General features: G+C 37.9%; 1 protein-coding gene across 4 annotated transcripts in view; it reads right to left on the reverse strand.

Annotated features, from left to right (window-relative positions):
• NBEA (neurobeachin) overlaps positions 1-13,970 on the reverse strand; it is a 694,224-nt gene that overhangs the window by 290,402 nt on the left and 389,852 nt on the right. For all 4 annotated transcript variants that reach the window (XM_078070461.1, XM_078070460.1, XM_078070459.1 and 1 more), the window contains one exon: positions 13,622-13,788. In XM_078070461.1, the coding sequence (XP_077926587.1) occupies positions 13,622-13,788 (167 nt within the window). The remainder of the gene's footprint in view (positions 1-13,621; positions 13,789-13,970) is intronic.

Here is a 13,970-nt window from a genome sequence, read left to right on the forward strand (position 1 = left end):
AGTTTTTAATTTAGCTATGTAGTTTAAGAAATTGAAAATATGACCCAAAAATATAAAATAAAGAAAAACTGTTTGTACATACTAAGTATTATTTAAAAACGTTAATCCTTGAATATGCATTTTTAAAGAGCTGTCAGATTCTAGTTCCTCCTCAGGACAAAATAAAGAGCAATAATATTAATTCAAAAGTGGAGAGGCAGAGCAAGATGGCTGAGGAGTAGGAGACCCGGATTTCGTCTGGTCTCAGGAATTCAGCTGGATAGGGATCAAACCATTCTGAACACCTACAAACTCAACAGGAGATCGAAGAAAAGAATAGCAACAACTCTCTGAACAGAAAAGGGACCACTTTCTGGAAGGTAGGACTTGCGAAGTGAATCCGAGGTGATACTCAGGAGGATAGACGGCGGGGGAGGGGGCCTCCGTGGGCCGCTTCTGGCAAGTGATAGAGCCGCAGAGCACAAAAACAGAACTTTTAGAAGTCTGCTAGGCTGAGGGACGTTGCTCCAGTGGCTAAGTGGGGGGTGGAACCCTCGTGGGACAGTGTGGTCTCAGGACCCTCGGGGTCACAGAAAGACCAGGGGTGCCTGAGTGTGGCAGAGCTCCCAGGGATTGGAGCGGGGAAGCCGGCTGCAGAGACGGAGCCCAGGCATGGGCTCTCAGCTCCGGGTTGCCATAAACTGTGATCCACGGCACAGTCGGGCCACTGCTCCTCCTGCAGGGACCCAACAAGTGGCAGATCCGGGGAGACTCACCTTCCTCCCCTGGGAGGAGAGGCATGGGAGCGCACCGCACGGATCTGCTGGGTTTGGAGACTCCACACGGGGTCGTGTGCCAGAGATAGAAATGCTCGGTCACAGGCCGGGTGAGTGCGGAGTGCGGCCGGAGACCAGGGAGACGGGAGTGACCGACTGCTTTTCTCTGGGGGCTCACTGAGAAGTGGGCCCGAGTTCTCGGCTCCTCCTGGGCGGAGATTGGGAGGCCCCATTTTCACTCTCGTCCTCCAAAGCTGTACGGAAAGCTTGCAGGGAACAAAAGCTCCCGAGAGCAAACAGGAGCAGATTACTTAGCCCGAGCCGGCAAGGGCGGGGCAATTCCGCCTCCCTGCAAAGACATTTGGGAACCACAGCAACAGTCTCCTCCCCCAGAAGATCAGCAAGAACAGCCAGCCAAGACCAAGTTTACCGATCAATGAGAACTGCAGAACTCCAGCGCTAGGGGAATACACATAGAATCCATGGCTTTTTTACCATGATTCTGTAGTCTTTCAAAGTTAATTTTATTTTAACTCTTTTTTTTTTTTTTGAATTTTTCTTTTTCCCTTTTTCAACCAACATCTTATCAATCCCTTTTTTAAAAAACATTTTTTATTTATCATTTTTAGAGTCATATTCTATCCCTTCACAGTAGTTACCCTTACTTTTGGCATATATATATAAGTTCTTCTCTCTTTAAAATTTTGAGATACAGTTTCTTCTAACAGATCAAAATATACCCTAAATCTCTAGTGTATGGCTTTGTTCTACTCCCCTGCCTGATCACATTCTCTCCCTTTTTTTTCTTTTTTTTTAAATCCTCTTCTTTCTTTTTTCAAACAACTTCTTATCAATTCTTTTTATAAAATTTTTTATAATTTTCATCTTTATAATCATATTCCATCCCTTCATCGTATCAACCCTTATTTTTGTACATATATAAGTTTTTATTTCTTTAAAATTTTGGAAGGCACTTTCTTCTAACAGACCAAAATACACCCAAAATCTAGTGTGTGGCACTGATCTATGCACCAGCCTGATTATATTTGATCATATTCTGTTTTTTTTTTGTTTTGTTTTGTTCTGTTTTTGTTTCTTTTTATCTTTTTCTTTCTCTCTTTTTTCTTTTTTCTTTCTTTCCCTTTCTTTTCCCCCTGCTTCAGGTCTTTTCTGATTTGTTTAGAGTATATTTTCTGGGGACATTGTTACGCTGTTAGCATTTTGTTCTCTCATTCATCTCTTCTCCTCTGGACAAAATGACAAGACGGAAAAAATCACCTCAACAAAAAGAACAAGAGGTAGTACCGACTGCCAGGGACCTACTCAATATGGACATTAGTACGATGTCGGATCTAGAGTTCAGAATCATGACTTTAAAGATACTAGCTGGGCTTGAAAAAAGCATGGAAGTTATTAGAGAAACCCTCTCTGGAGAATTAAAAGAACTAAAATCTAACCAAGTTGAAATCAAAAAGGCTATTAATGAGGTGCAATCAAAAATGGGGGTGCTAACTGCTAGGATAGATGAGGCAGAAGAGAGAATCAGTGATATAGAAGAACAAATGATGGAAAATAAAGAAGCTGAGAAAAAGAGAGATAAACAACTACTGGATCACGAGGGCAGAATTCGAGAGATAAGCGAAACCTAAGACGAAACAACATTAGAATAATTGGGATCCCAGAAGAAGAAGAAAGAGAGAGAGGGACAGAAGGTATATTGGAGCAAATTATAACAGAGAACTTCCCTAATTTGGGGAAGGAAACGGGCATCAAAATCCAGGAGGCACAGAGAACCCCTCTCAAAATCAATAAAAATAGGCCAACACCCCGATATCTAACAGTAAAACTTACGAGTCTCAGAGACAAAAAGAAAATCCTGAAAGCAGCTCGGGAGAAGAGATATGTAACCTACAATGGTAGAAACATTAGATTGGCAACAGACCTATCCACAGAGACCTGGCAGGCCAGAAAGGACTGGCATGATATATTCAGAGCACTAAACGAGAAAAATATGCAACCAAGAATACTATATCCAGGTACGCTGTCATTGAAAATAGAAGGAGAGATAAAAAGTTTCCAGGACAAACAAAAACTAAAGGAATTTGCAAACACGAAACCAGCCCTATAAGAAATCTTGAAAGGGGTCCTCTAAGGAAAGAGAGAGCCTAAAAGCAACATAGACCAGAAAGGAACACAGACAATATACAGTAACAGTCACCTTACAAGCAATACAATGGCACTAAATTCCTATCTTTCAATAGTTACCCTGAATGTAAATGGGCTAATTGCCCCAATCAAAAGACACAGGCTATCAGATTGGATTAAAAAACAAGACCCATTGATATGCTGTCTGCAAGAGACTCAATTTTAGACCCAAAGACACCTCCAGATTGAAAGTGAGGTGGTGGAAAACAATTTACCATGCTAATGGACACCAAAAGAAAGCTGGGGTGGCAATCCTTATATCAGACAAATTAGATTTTAAACCAAAGACTGTAATAAGAGATGAGGAAGGACACTATATCCTACTTAAAGGGTCTATCCAACAAGAAGATCTAACAATTGTAAATATCTATGCCCCAAACATGGGAGCAGCCAATTACATAAGGCAATTAATAACAAAAGCAAAGAAACACATCGACAACAATACAATAATAGTGGGGGACTTTAACACCCCCCTCACTGAAAGGGACAGATCATCTAAGCAAAAGATCAACAAGGAAATAAAGACTTTAAATGACACACTGGATCAAATGGACTTCACAGACATATTCAGAACATTCCATCACAAAGTAACAGAATACACATTCTTCTCTAGTGCCCATGGAACATTCTCCAGAATTGATCACATCCTAGGTCATAAATCAGGTCTCAACTGGTACCAAAAGACTGGGATCATTCCCTGTATATTTTCAGACCACAATGCTTTGAAACTAGAACTCAATCACAAGAGGAAAGTCGGAAAGAACTCAAATACATGGAGGCTAAAGAGCATCCTACTAAAGAATGAATGGGTCAACCAGGAAATTAAAGAAGAATTAAAAAAATTCATGGAAACAACTGAAAATGAAAACACAACTGTTCAAAATCTTTGGGATGCAGCAAAAGCAGTCCTCAGAGGAAAGTATATAGCAATACAAGCCTTTCTCAAGAAACAAGAAAGGTCTCAAATACACAACCTAACCCTACACCTAAAGGAGCTGGAGAAAGAACAGCAAATAAAGCATAAACCCAGCAGGAGAAGAGAAATAATAAAGATCAGAGCAGAAATCAATGAAATATAGAAACCAAAAGAACAGTAGAACAGATCAACGAAACTAGGATCTGGTTCTTTGAAAGAATTAACAAGATTGATAAACCCCTGGCCAGACTTATCAAAAAGAAAAGAGAAAGGACCCAAATCAACAAAATCATGAATGAAAGAGGAGAGATCACAACCAACACCAAAGAAATACAAACAATTTTAAGAACATATTATGAGCAACTCTATGCCAGCAAATTAGATAACCTGGAAGAAATGGATGCATTGCTAGAGATGTATCAACTACCAAAACTGAACCAGGAAGAAATAGAAAACCTGAACAGACCTATAACCACTAAGGAAATTGAAGCAGTCATCAAAAATCTCCCAACAAACAAAAGCCCAGGGCCAGATGGCTTCCCAGCAGAATTCTACCAAACATTTAAAGAAGAATTAATACCTATTCTTCTGAAACTGTTCCAAAAATAGAAATGGAAGGAAAACTTCCAAACTCATTTTATGAGGCCACCATTACCTTGATCCCAAAACTGACAAAGACCCCATCAAAAAGGAGAATTACAGACCAATATCCTTGATGAACATGGATGCAAAAATTCTCACCAAAATACTAGCCAATAGGATCCAACAGTACATTAAAAGGATTATTCACCACGACCAAGTGGGATTTATTCCAGGGCTGCAAGGTTGGTTCAACATCCGCAAATCAATCAACGTGATACAATACATTAACAAAAGAAAGAACAAGAATCATATGATCCTCTCAGTAGATGCAGAAAAAGCATTTGACAAAGTACAGCATCCTTTCTTGATCAAAACTCTTCAGAGTATAGGGATAGAGGGTACATACCTCAATATCATAAAAGCCATCTATGAAAAACCCACAGCGAATATCATTCTCAATGGGGAAAATCTGAGAGCTTTCCCCCTAAGGTCAGGAATGCGGCAGGGATGTCCACCATCCCCACTGCTATTCAACATAGTATTAGAAGTCCTAGCCACAGCAATCAGACAAGAAAAAGAAATCAAAGGCATCCAAATCAGCAAAGAAGAAGTCAAACTCTCACTCTTTGCAGATGATATGATACTTTATGTGGAAAACCCAAAAGACTCCACCCCAAAACTGCTAGAACTCATACAGGAATTCAGCGAAGTGGCAGGATATAAAATCAATGCACAGAAATCAGTGGCATTCCTATACACCAACAACAAGACAGAAGAAAGAGAAATTAAGGAGTCAATCCCATTTACAACTGCACCCAAAACCATAAGATACCTAGGAATAAATCTAACCAAAGAGGCAAAGGATCTGTACTCAGAAAACTATAAAATACTCATGAAACAAAATGAGGAAGACACAAAGAAATGGAAAAACGTTCCATGCTCATGGATTGGAAGAACAAATATTGTGAAGATGTCAATGCTACCTAGAGCAATCTACACATTCAATGCAATCCCCATCAAAATACCATCCACTTTTTTCAAAGAAATGGAACAAATAATCCTAAAATTTGTATGGAACCAGAAAAGGCCCCGAATAGCCAGAGGAATGTTGAAAAAGAAAAGCAAAGCCGGCGGCATCACAATTCTGGACTTCCAGCTCTATTACAAAGCTGTCATCATCAAGACAGTATGGTACTGGCACAAAAACAGACACATAGGTCAATGGAACAGAATAGAGAGCCCAGAAATGGACCCTCAACTCTATGGTCAACTAATCTTTGACAAAGCAGGAAAGAATGTCCAATGGAAAAAAGACAGTGTCTTCAACAAATGGTGTTGGGAAAATTGGACAGCCACATGCAGAAGAATGAAACTGGACCATTTCTTTACACCACACACAAAAATAGACTCCAAATGGTTGAAAGACCTCAGTGTGAGACAGGAGTCCATCAAAATTCTAAAGGAGAACACAGGCAGCAACCTCTTCGACCTCAGCTGCAGCAACTTCTTCCTAGAAACATCACCAAAGGCAAGGGAAGCAAGGGCAAAAATGAACTATTGGGACCTCATCAAGATAAAAAGCTTTTGCACAGCAAAAGAAACAGTCAACAAAACCAAAAGACAACCGACAGAATGGGAGAAGATATTTGCAAATGACATATCAGATAAAGGGCTAGTATCCAAAATCTATAAAGAACTCATCAAACTCAACACCGAAAGAACAAAGAATCCAATCAAGAAATGGGCAGAAGACATGAACAGACATTTTTCCAAAGAAGACATCCAAATGGCCAACAGACATGTGAAAAAGTGCTCAACATCGCTCGGCATTAGGGAAATCCAAATCAAAACCTCAATGAGATACCACCTCACACCAGTCAGAATGGCTAAAATTAACAAGTCAGGAAACGACAGATGTTGGTGGGGATGCAGAGAAAGGGGAACCCTCCTACACTGCTGGTGGGAATGCAAGCTGGTGCAACCACTCTGGAAAACAGTATGGAGGTTCCTCAAAAAGTTGAAAACAGAGCTACCATACGATCCAACAATTGCACTACTGGGTATTTACCCCAAAGATACAAATGTAGGGATCCAAAGGGGTATGTGCACCCTGATGTTTACAGCAGCAATGTCCACAATAGCCAAAATGTGGAAAGAGCCAAGATGTCCATCGACAGATGAATGGGGATAAAGAAGATGTGGTATACAATGGAATATTATGCAGTCATCAAAAGGAATGAGATCTTGCCATTTGCAACGATGTGGATGGAACTGGAGGGTGTTATGCTGAGCGAAATAAGTCAATCAGAGAAAGACATGTATCATACAACCTCACTGATATGAGGAATTCTTAATCTCAGGAAACAAACGGAGGGTTGCTGGAGTGGTAGGGGGTGGGAGGGATGGGGTGGCTGGGTGATAGACATTGGGGAGGGTATGTGCTATGGTGAGTGCTGTGAATTGTGCAAGACTGCTGAATCACAGATCTGTACCTCTGAAACAAATAATGCAATATATGTTAAGAAAAAAAGAAAAAGAAGAAGATAGTAGGAGGGGAAGAATGAAGGGGGGGAATCGGAGTGGGAGATGAACCATGAGAGATGATGGACTCTAAAAAACAAACTGAGGATGCTGGGGGGGGGGTGGGAGGATGGGTTAGCCTGGTGATGGGTATTAAAGAGGGTACGTTCTGCATGTGGTACTGGGTGTTACACAGAAACAATGAATCATGGAACAGTACATCAAAAACTAATGATGTAATGTATGGTGATTAACATAACAATAAAAAAGTAAAAAAATTATTAATTCAAAAGCTAAAATATGTTAAAGCCAGCATGAAGAAAGAAGTAAAAGGAGTTTTATGTTAAAATTCAATATTTTCTTGGTAAAACAGCAAGTATAATTATAGGAATGAAATTCCTTCAGATTTAACATATATTTAATAACAGGATGTAACTGTAAGTACCATTTAATCCCTCCACTTAGGAAGCTACAAATCTACTAGAAGAGACGTGTATCCACACAACTATAAAATATTAAGTGGTGTATCATAGGTAATTGCAATACAGATAATAACAAGATAGGAGGAGGTACGGTTAAGAAAAATAGAGAAAGCCAGGGAATGTCATAGGGTGACATTTGAACTCAGCTATAAATGGAGTGACCATACTTCCCTATTACTCCCAGTATGTCTTTTTAAAGCAGCCAGACTGATCTTTTAAAACATAAATCAGATCGTGTTACTCTTCTGCTCAAAACCTTTCATTGCTTTTTATGCCACTTAGGATAAAGTCACAAATCCTTAACATGATCTACAAGACTTTAAATCATTCGGCTTATATGTTACTCTCCAGCCTTATCTCAAGGCATTATCCCCATCGCTCACTAAGCTCTAGACATACTAGCCTCTTTTCCATTCATTTTATTATTTCTAAGCTCTGAGTCTTTGTAATATTTCTCTCTTGAATGTTCTACACCCCATCCGCTGTGATGATTCCCTGCTCATTCTTTAGCTCAAACAGAACTTCTTCAAAGAAATCTTCCCTGACTCCCTAATTTAACATGAAGTTCTTCTGTTATACCCTCTCCTTCAGAGTATCCTGTAGTTTTCTTTCCTAGTAATTGCCAGAGTTTGTATTTACATCTTTTATTTCTATAATCACTTGTTTTGTTTAATATTAGTCACTTCTATTTGACTATTATGAACTAAGTGAGGGCAGGGAGTAAGTCTACTTTACCATGATACTAACAAGAGTTATCTGTTCATTAAATTAATAAAATCAATAAATTATAGCTATATATTACAAGTTAGAGGGTTCTGGGAACGCTCTTTTCATGGTTTGATGGCTGATGGGAAATTACTTTAAAAAGGCTCTTTGGAAGGAGAAGAATAAAGTGGGAGGACTGACGCTACTTGACTCAAAACTACCATAAAGCCACATTAACCAAGACAGTATGGTATTGCTGAAAGAATAGACAAATAGGTCAATGGAACAGAGAACCCAGAAATAGACTACAGACTTTACATCCTTCAAAAGAATTAGCTAAAACTGGATCACAGACCTAAATATAAAATGCAAAACCATAAAACTCCTAGAAGAGAAAACCTAAGTGACTTTGGGTACAGTGGTGCCTTTTTAGACACAACACCAAAGATATTATCCATGAAATAAACAACAAAAGCCGGACTTCATTAACATTAATAACTTCTGCACTACAAAAGACACTATCAAGAGAATGAAAAGACAAGCCACAGACGGGGAGAAAATATTTGCAAAAGACACATCTGATAAGGGACAGTTATGCAAAATACATGAAGAACTCTTAAAACTCAATAATATAAAAGCAAATAACCTGGTTAAAAAATAGGTCAAAGACTTAACAGGCACCTCACCAAAGAAGATGTACATATGGAAAATAAGCACATGAAATGGTGTTCCACATCATATGTCATCAGGAATATGCAAATCAAAACAATGAGATACCACTACTTTACCTATTAGAATGGCTAAAATCTGGAACACTGACAATACCCAATGCTGGCAAGGAGGTAGAACAACAGAATTTCTCATACATTGGTAGTGAGAATGCAAAATGTTATAGCCACTTGGAAGACACTCTGGTGGTTTCTACAGAACTAAACATACTCTTACCATACCGTTCATCAATCATGCTTTTTAGTATTTACCCAAAGGTGCTAAAAACCAGTGTCCACAAAAAAACCTGCCCATGGATGTTTACAGCAGCTTTATTCATAACTGCCAAAACTTGGAAGCAACCAAGATACTCCATAAGATATTATAATGATGGATACATGTCACCATCTATTTGTCCCAACCCATAGAATGTACAACACCAAGAGTGAGCCCTCAGGTGGACTACAGACCTTGGGTGATTATGTTATGCTGTGTCAAGGTAGGTTCAGTCTTGGTTAAAAAAATGTACCATTTGGGGGGCGCCTGGGTGGCTCAGTCGGTTAAGTGTCTGCCTTCGGCTCAGGTCATGATCCCAGAGTCCTGGGATCGAGCCCCGCATCGGGCTCCCTGTTCGGCGGGAAGCCTGCTTCTCCTTCTCCCTCTCCCACTCCCCCTGCTTGTGTTCCCTCTCTCGCTGTGTCTCTCTCTGTCAAATAAATCAATAAAATCTTTAAAAAAAAAAATGTACCATTTGGGTGAATGACCTTGATTATGGGAGAGGGTATACATGTGTGTTGGGAGAGGATATAAGGGAAATCTCTGTTGTAAGTCTAAAACTGCTCTAAAAAAAATAAGGTCTTTTTAAAAAGGCTCTTTTCAAAGAGCTAACAAAAAAGAAAAGAGACTAACAAATATGAGAAGTCTACTCTGTGTTAGACACTGTTAATCATTTTGCATATAATACTTCATTTTACCATTTAAATAACCCAATGAAATAGGAATTGTTCATCTCACTTTCCAGATGAACCTGAGCTTTGGTTTTATGCAGGGATGAGTACTTTTTGTCATTTAATAAAATGATTTCATTTAAAATATAAAATTGTCCCAGACAATAGACTAATTTATTTTTCCATTCCATTACCAGTATCTCTATAAAAAAGGGTATACATCAAGTATTCATTTATTAATTTATTCAGTGGATATTTATTTAGCAACAGGTATCAGGCATTATTCTAGGTGCAAGGTATACTACTGTAGACAAAAGAGAGAAAAATCCCTTCCATTATGGAGCTTGTGTTCTGGTGGGAGACAAAATAATACAACTGATACATAAGTAAAGTATATAATATGTAAGATAGTAATAAATGTTGGAAAAGGAAAAATAAAGCAGAGAAATACAATATAAAATACTTGGGGGGGGAGAAGTAGCTACAGATGACTTTAATTTAATTTAATTCAAAATCTTTAATTTTGAATTAAAACTGGAAGAAAGTGGGAGAGGTACCTGCATAGATTGTTTGGGAGAAAGCATTCCAAGTAGAATAAGCATGTCCTGAAAGCCTGAAAAACAGCAAAAAGCCACAGTGACTGGAATAAAATGAGCCAGGGGAGAGTAGCAGGAGAGGAGGTCAAAGAGTTAACAAAGATCATACCCTTCTCATCCCATGGCTCACTCCACTGCAGCCATACTGGTCTCTGCCTGCTCTTGGATAGGCCAAGCCCCTCCTTCTTTTGCAGGCTGTTTCCTCCACTTGATATGCTCAGACAGTTCTTTACCCAAGTGGTTCTTTATCAGAATGGACTTCTCTGACCACTCTATCAAAAATAGCGCACTCTGTCCTTGCTGGTCATTGTAAGGATTTTAACTTTCAGTGACACAGGAAACTTCTGGAGCAACACCGTCCAATGGAACTTTGTGCAATAATGGAAATGTTCTGTGCTGTCTAATATGCTAGCCACCACCCACATGTGGATACTGAGTACCTGAAAGGTGACACTACATTTTTAATTAAATTTAATTTTATTAAATTTCAATAGCTACATGTGACTAGTGGTTACCATCTTGCACAGCACAGCTCTCGGGGTTTCTGAGCAGAGGAGCAAAAGGATCCACATTTTAATAAACGTCACCCAGGCTGTCGTGTTGAGAATGGCCTTTAAGAGAATCAAGGCAGAAGCAGGAAGACTATAGAAAATGCTGCCGGGACAAGTCAAGTGAGAAATGATGGCAATATTTTGGATCAAGGGGATAGCAAAGCTAATGTGCTGGATATATTTTGTAGCAGAGTCAGTAAGATGTGCTGCAGGGCTCAATGTGTGATGTATTAGGAGCAGTTAGGATAAAAGCAACATTTATGGCCTGGGCAACTTTAAGAATGGAGTTGCCCTCGGCTGAGAGGGATATTGTTTGGGAGAAAGTCTTAGGAGCTGTTTTGTCATCTGAAGTATGATATCTAAGTAGAAGACGCCAAGTAGGTAGAGGGATATACAGGTCTGGGGGTAAGCGAAAGATCTGGACTAGGGATAATAAATTGGGGAGTTATCAACATAGTCGCTGTATTTTTAAGCCATGAGATTAGTAAAAATTACCTAGAGAGCGAATAAGACAAAAAAGAGAAGCAATCTAATGACTGAGCTTATTAATTAGTCAAATACTAAGTAAGACTATAGAGAACAAAACCTATTCTTAAAGATTTTATTAGAGTTCAGTGACCTATTTAGGAAAGGATGGTAACAGAAAGATTGTGTGTTTTTAGTTAGTCAGCACTGGGAATTAATGTGCAGAAAAGAAGAGAAGCTACCTTTATGTCTAAGGGGTCCTGCTGCCAGTCTTTCTGTCAATCTCTAATGAAAGCCAGTAAAGGATCAGCTGAGCAGAGGATACACTTGACACATGACTGCTGTTATGGAGGTGACTTAACTGTATTCTAATTACATGATGAAGTAATTAAGACCTCAAACTCACGTACATCTTTATACACCGAAGGCAATATTCTGAGTCATATCAGCTGAATTATTAGCAATATTATGTTACAGTCCTGATTGTATATAACTAAGGAGATAAATCCAATTCAGAGGATACAAAAAGAGAGACAAGGTCTATAGGTGGGCAAAATGCTCATGTTATTGCTACCATGTATGATGTTAAACTTTACGTGTCAAGTTGACTAGGCTACGGTGCTCAGTTGTTTAGTCAAATAATAGTCTAGATGTTGCCGCACAGGTATTTCCTAGATGTGATTAACATCAACAATCACTGGACTTTAAATAAAAGATAAAATGTGGGTGGACCTCATCCAATTAGCCGAAGGATTTTAAAAAACAAAACAAAATAAACCTTGAGGTTAATCGGAGAAGGACTCCTGTGTCAGGGCTATAGCAAAAATCATGCCTTAGTTTCCAGCCTGCCACCCTATCCTACAGATTTCAGACTTACCAGCCCTCATAATCATGTGAGCCAATTCCTTAAAATAAATCTACATCTCTATCTATATCAATACCTGTACCTACATGTCTATCTATGTCACATATATCCCGTTGCTTCTGTTTTTCTGTTTTTTTCTGGAGAACCCTGACTGAAACACCATCTCTCCTTGTACAAGCTGTGTGATACTATGTAAATTTTTATTTAACCTCTGAAAGCTCCAGTTTCCTCAATATAATATGGAACACATTTGAGTACCAACCTAAATAGAGATGTTCTGAAGGTTAAATGAAATAATTCATGTAAAGTTCTTAGTATGATGCCTGGCAAACAATAAATCTTCTTAAATAAAAGCTAGATGTCACAGTATTAGTATTATTATAAGAAACAAATATTGAGTGTTGATTATTTTTAAAGTCATTAAGTTATAATTTTACCTTAAATACAAAAATTATAGATTTACCAAGTCTATCTCACACCTGAAATACCAGGACAGATGGTCAAACAGTATTATGGTCATATTCTAGATGTTCTTCCCTAACTAATAGAATTATTTCTATCAGAATTCTTCTTAGTAGTGTCCTGCTCACAATTAACTAACCCCTAAACTCTGCCAGAGACTTAAAAACATTTAATAGGATCAAATAAAATAGAGATCTAAAAATGAACCTTAGCAATTGAAATATAGTGACTGCCTCACTATTATTTTTCTAGAAAACTTCATTGTGTAGAGGAAAAAAAACAAAACAATTTTATGTCCACAAAACTTTAGCAAGGAGAACATCTCTAATTCATAAACAACCGATTTTGGTTTTACTTCTACTATGATATCATAAATGCCCTAATCTGCAATGAAAATCTTTCATAAGAAAGACTGAATAAAAAAATATGGAAGAAGAGTTTTAAAAAGAATGTGTTACCTCTCCATAGTAAATGCTTATATTATTACCTGTTTATAAGAAAAATTAAGAATGATATAAATTTAATAAGTAGGTAGACTCTTGAAAGATGAAAAAAAAGAGCCAATTCTTAAAATTCACATACATCATATAAGAGATAGTAGCCTAAAATACTTGCCTAATTTTTTTTTTTGTATTACATATTACTATTAAATTAGAAATGACTTCCATTGGAGCTTCTGTTAGAAGTTTAGATTTTCTTCTAAAGGATTCTAAAGAAGAATTACTAAAGGTATCAGGGAAAAATTCAAGTAATTTTTATGCTTTAAATCATATTTTCTACATAATTTTAAAGTTTATAATCTTTAACTTCTATTATAAATAACCTGTGACTTATTATTTACTTGTAAATTTGTGAAACTCACCTATGAGAAACTGCTCCCCAAGCGCCATGCTTATTTGTGAGAATGTTAAGGATCTTCTGTTTCAGTTGGTTTGCTGTAACGTGATCTCGATGTTTAGCAGCACTTATGAGATGATCACACATCTTTTCTTCCTCTCTTCTATCAGCAGCATACTGGGCACACTGCGACTACAAAAAATATACAAACAATGCATAATATTTAACAATGTATAACTTTTGCTGTGTCAAAGTAAGGAATGATATCTGACTTTAAGTTAAAGGGTAGTAACAATTCAATTTTAAAAACTCAGATAATACAATCTTGTGAAAATTTAATTAAAAATTTTTTTTAAAAGTAAAAAAAAATATAG

Source organism: Halichoerus grypus, chromosome 4 (assembly GCF_964656455.1).
Source record: "Halichoerus grypus chromosome 4, mHalGry1.hap1.1, whole genome shotgun sequence".
Lineage (NCBI taxonomy): Eukaryota > Metazoa > Chordata > Mammalia > Carnivora > Phocidae > Halichoerus > Halichoerus grypus.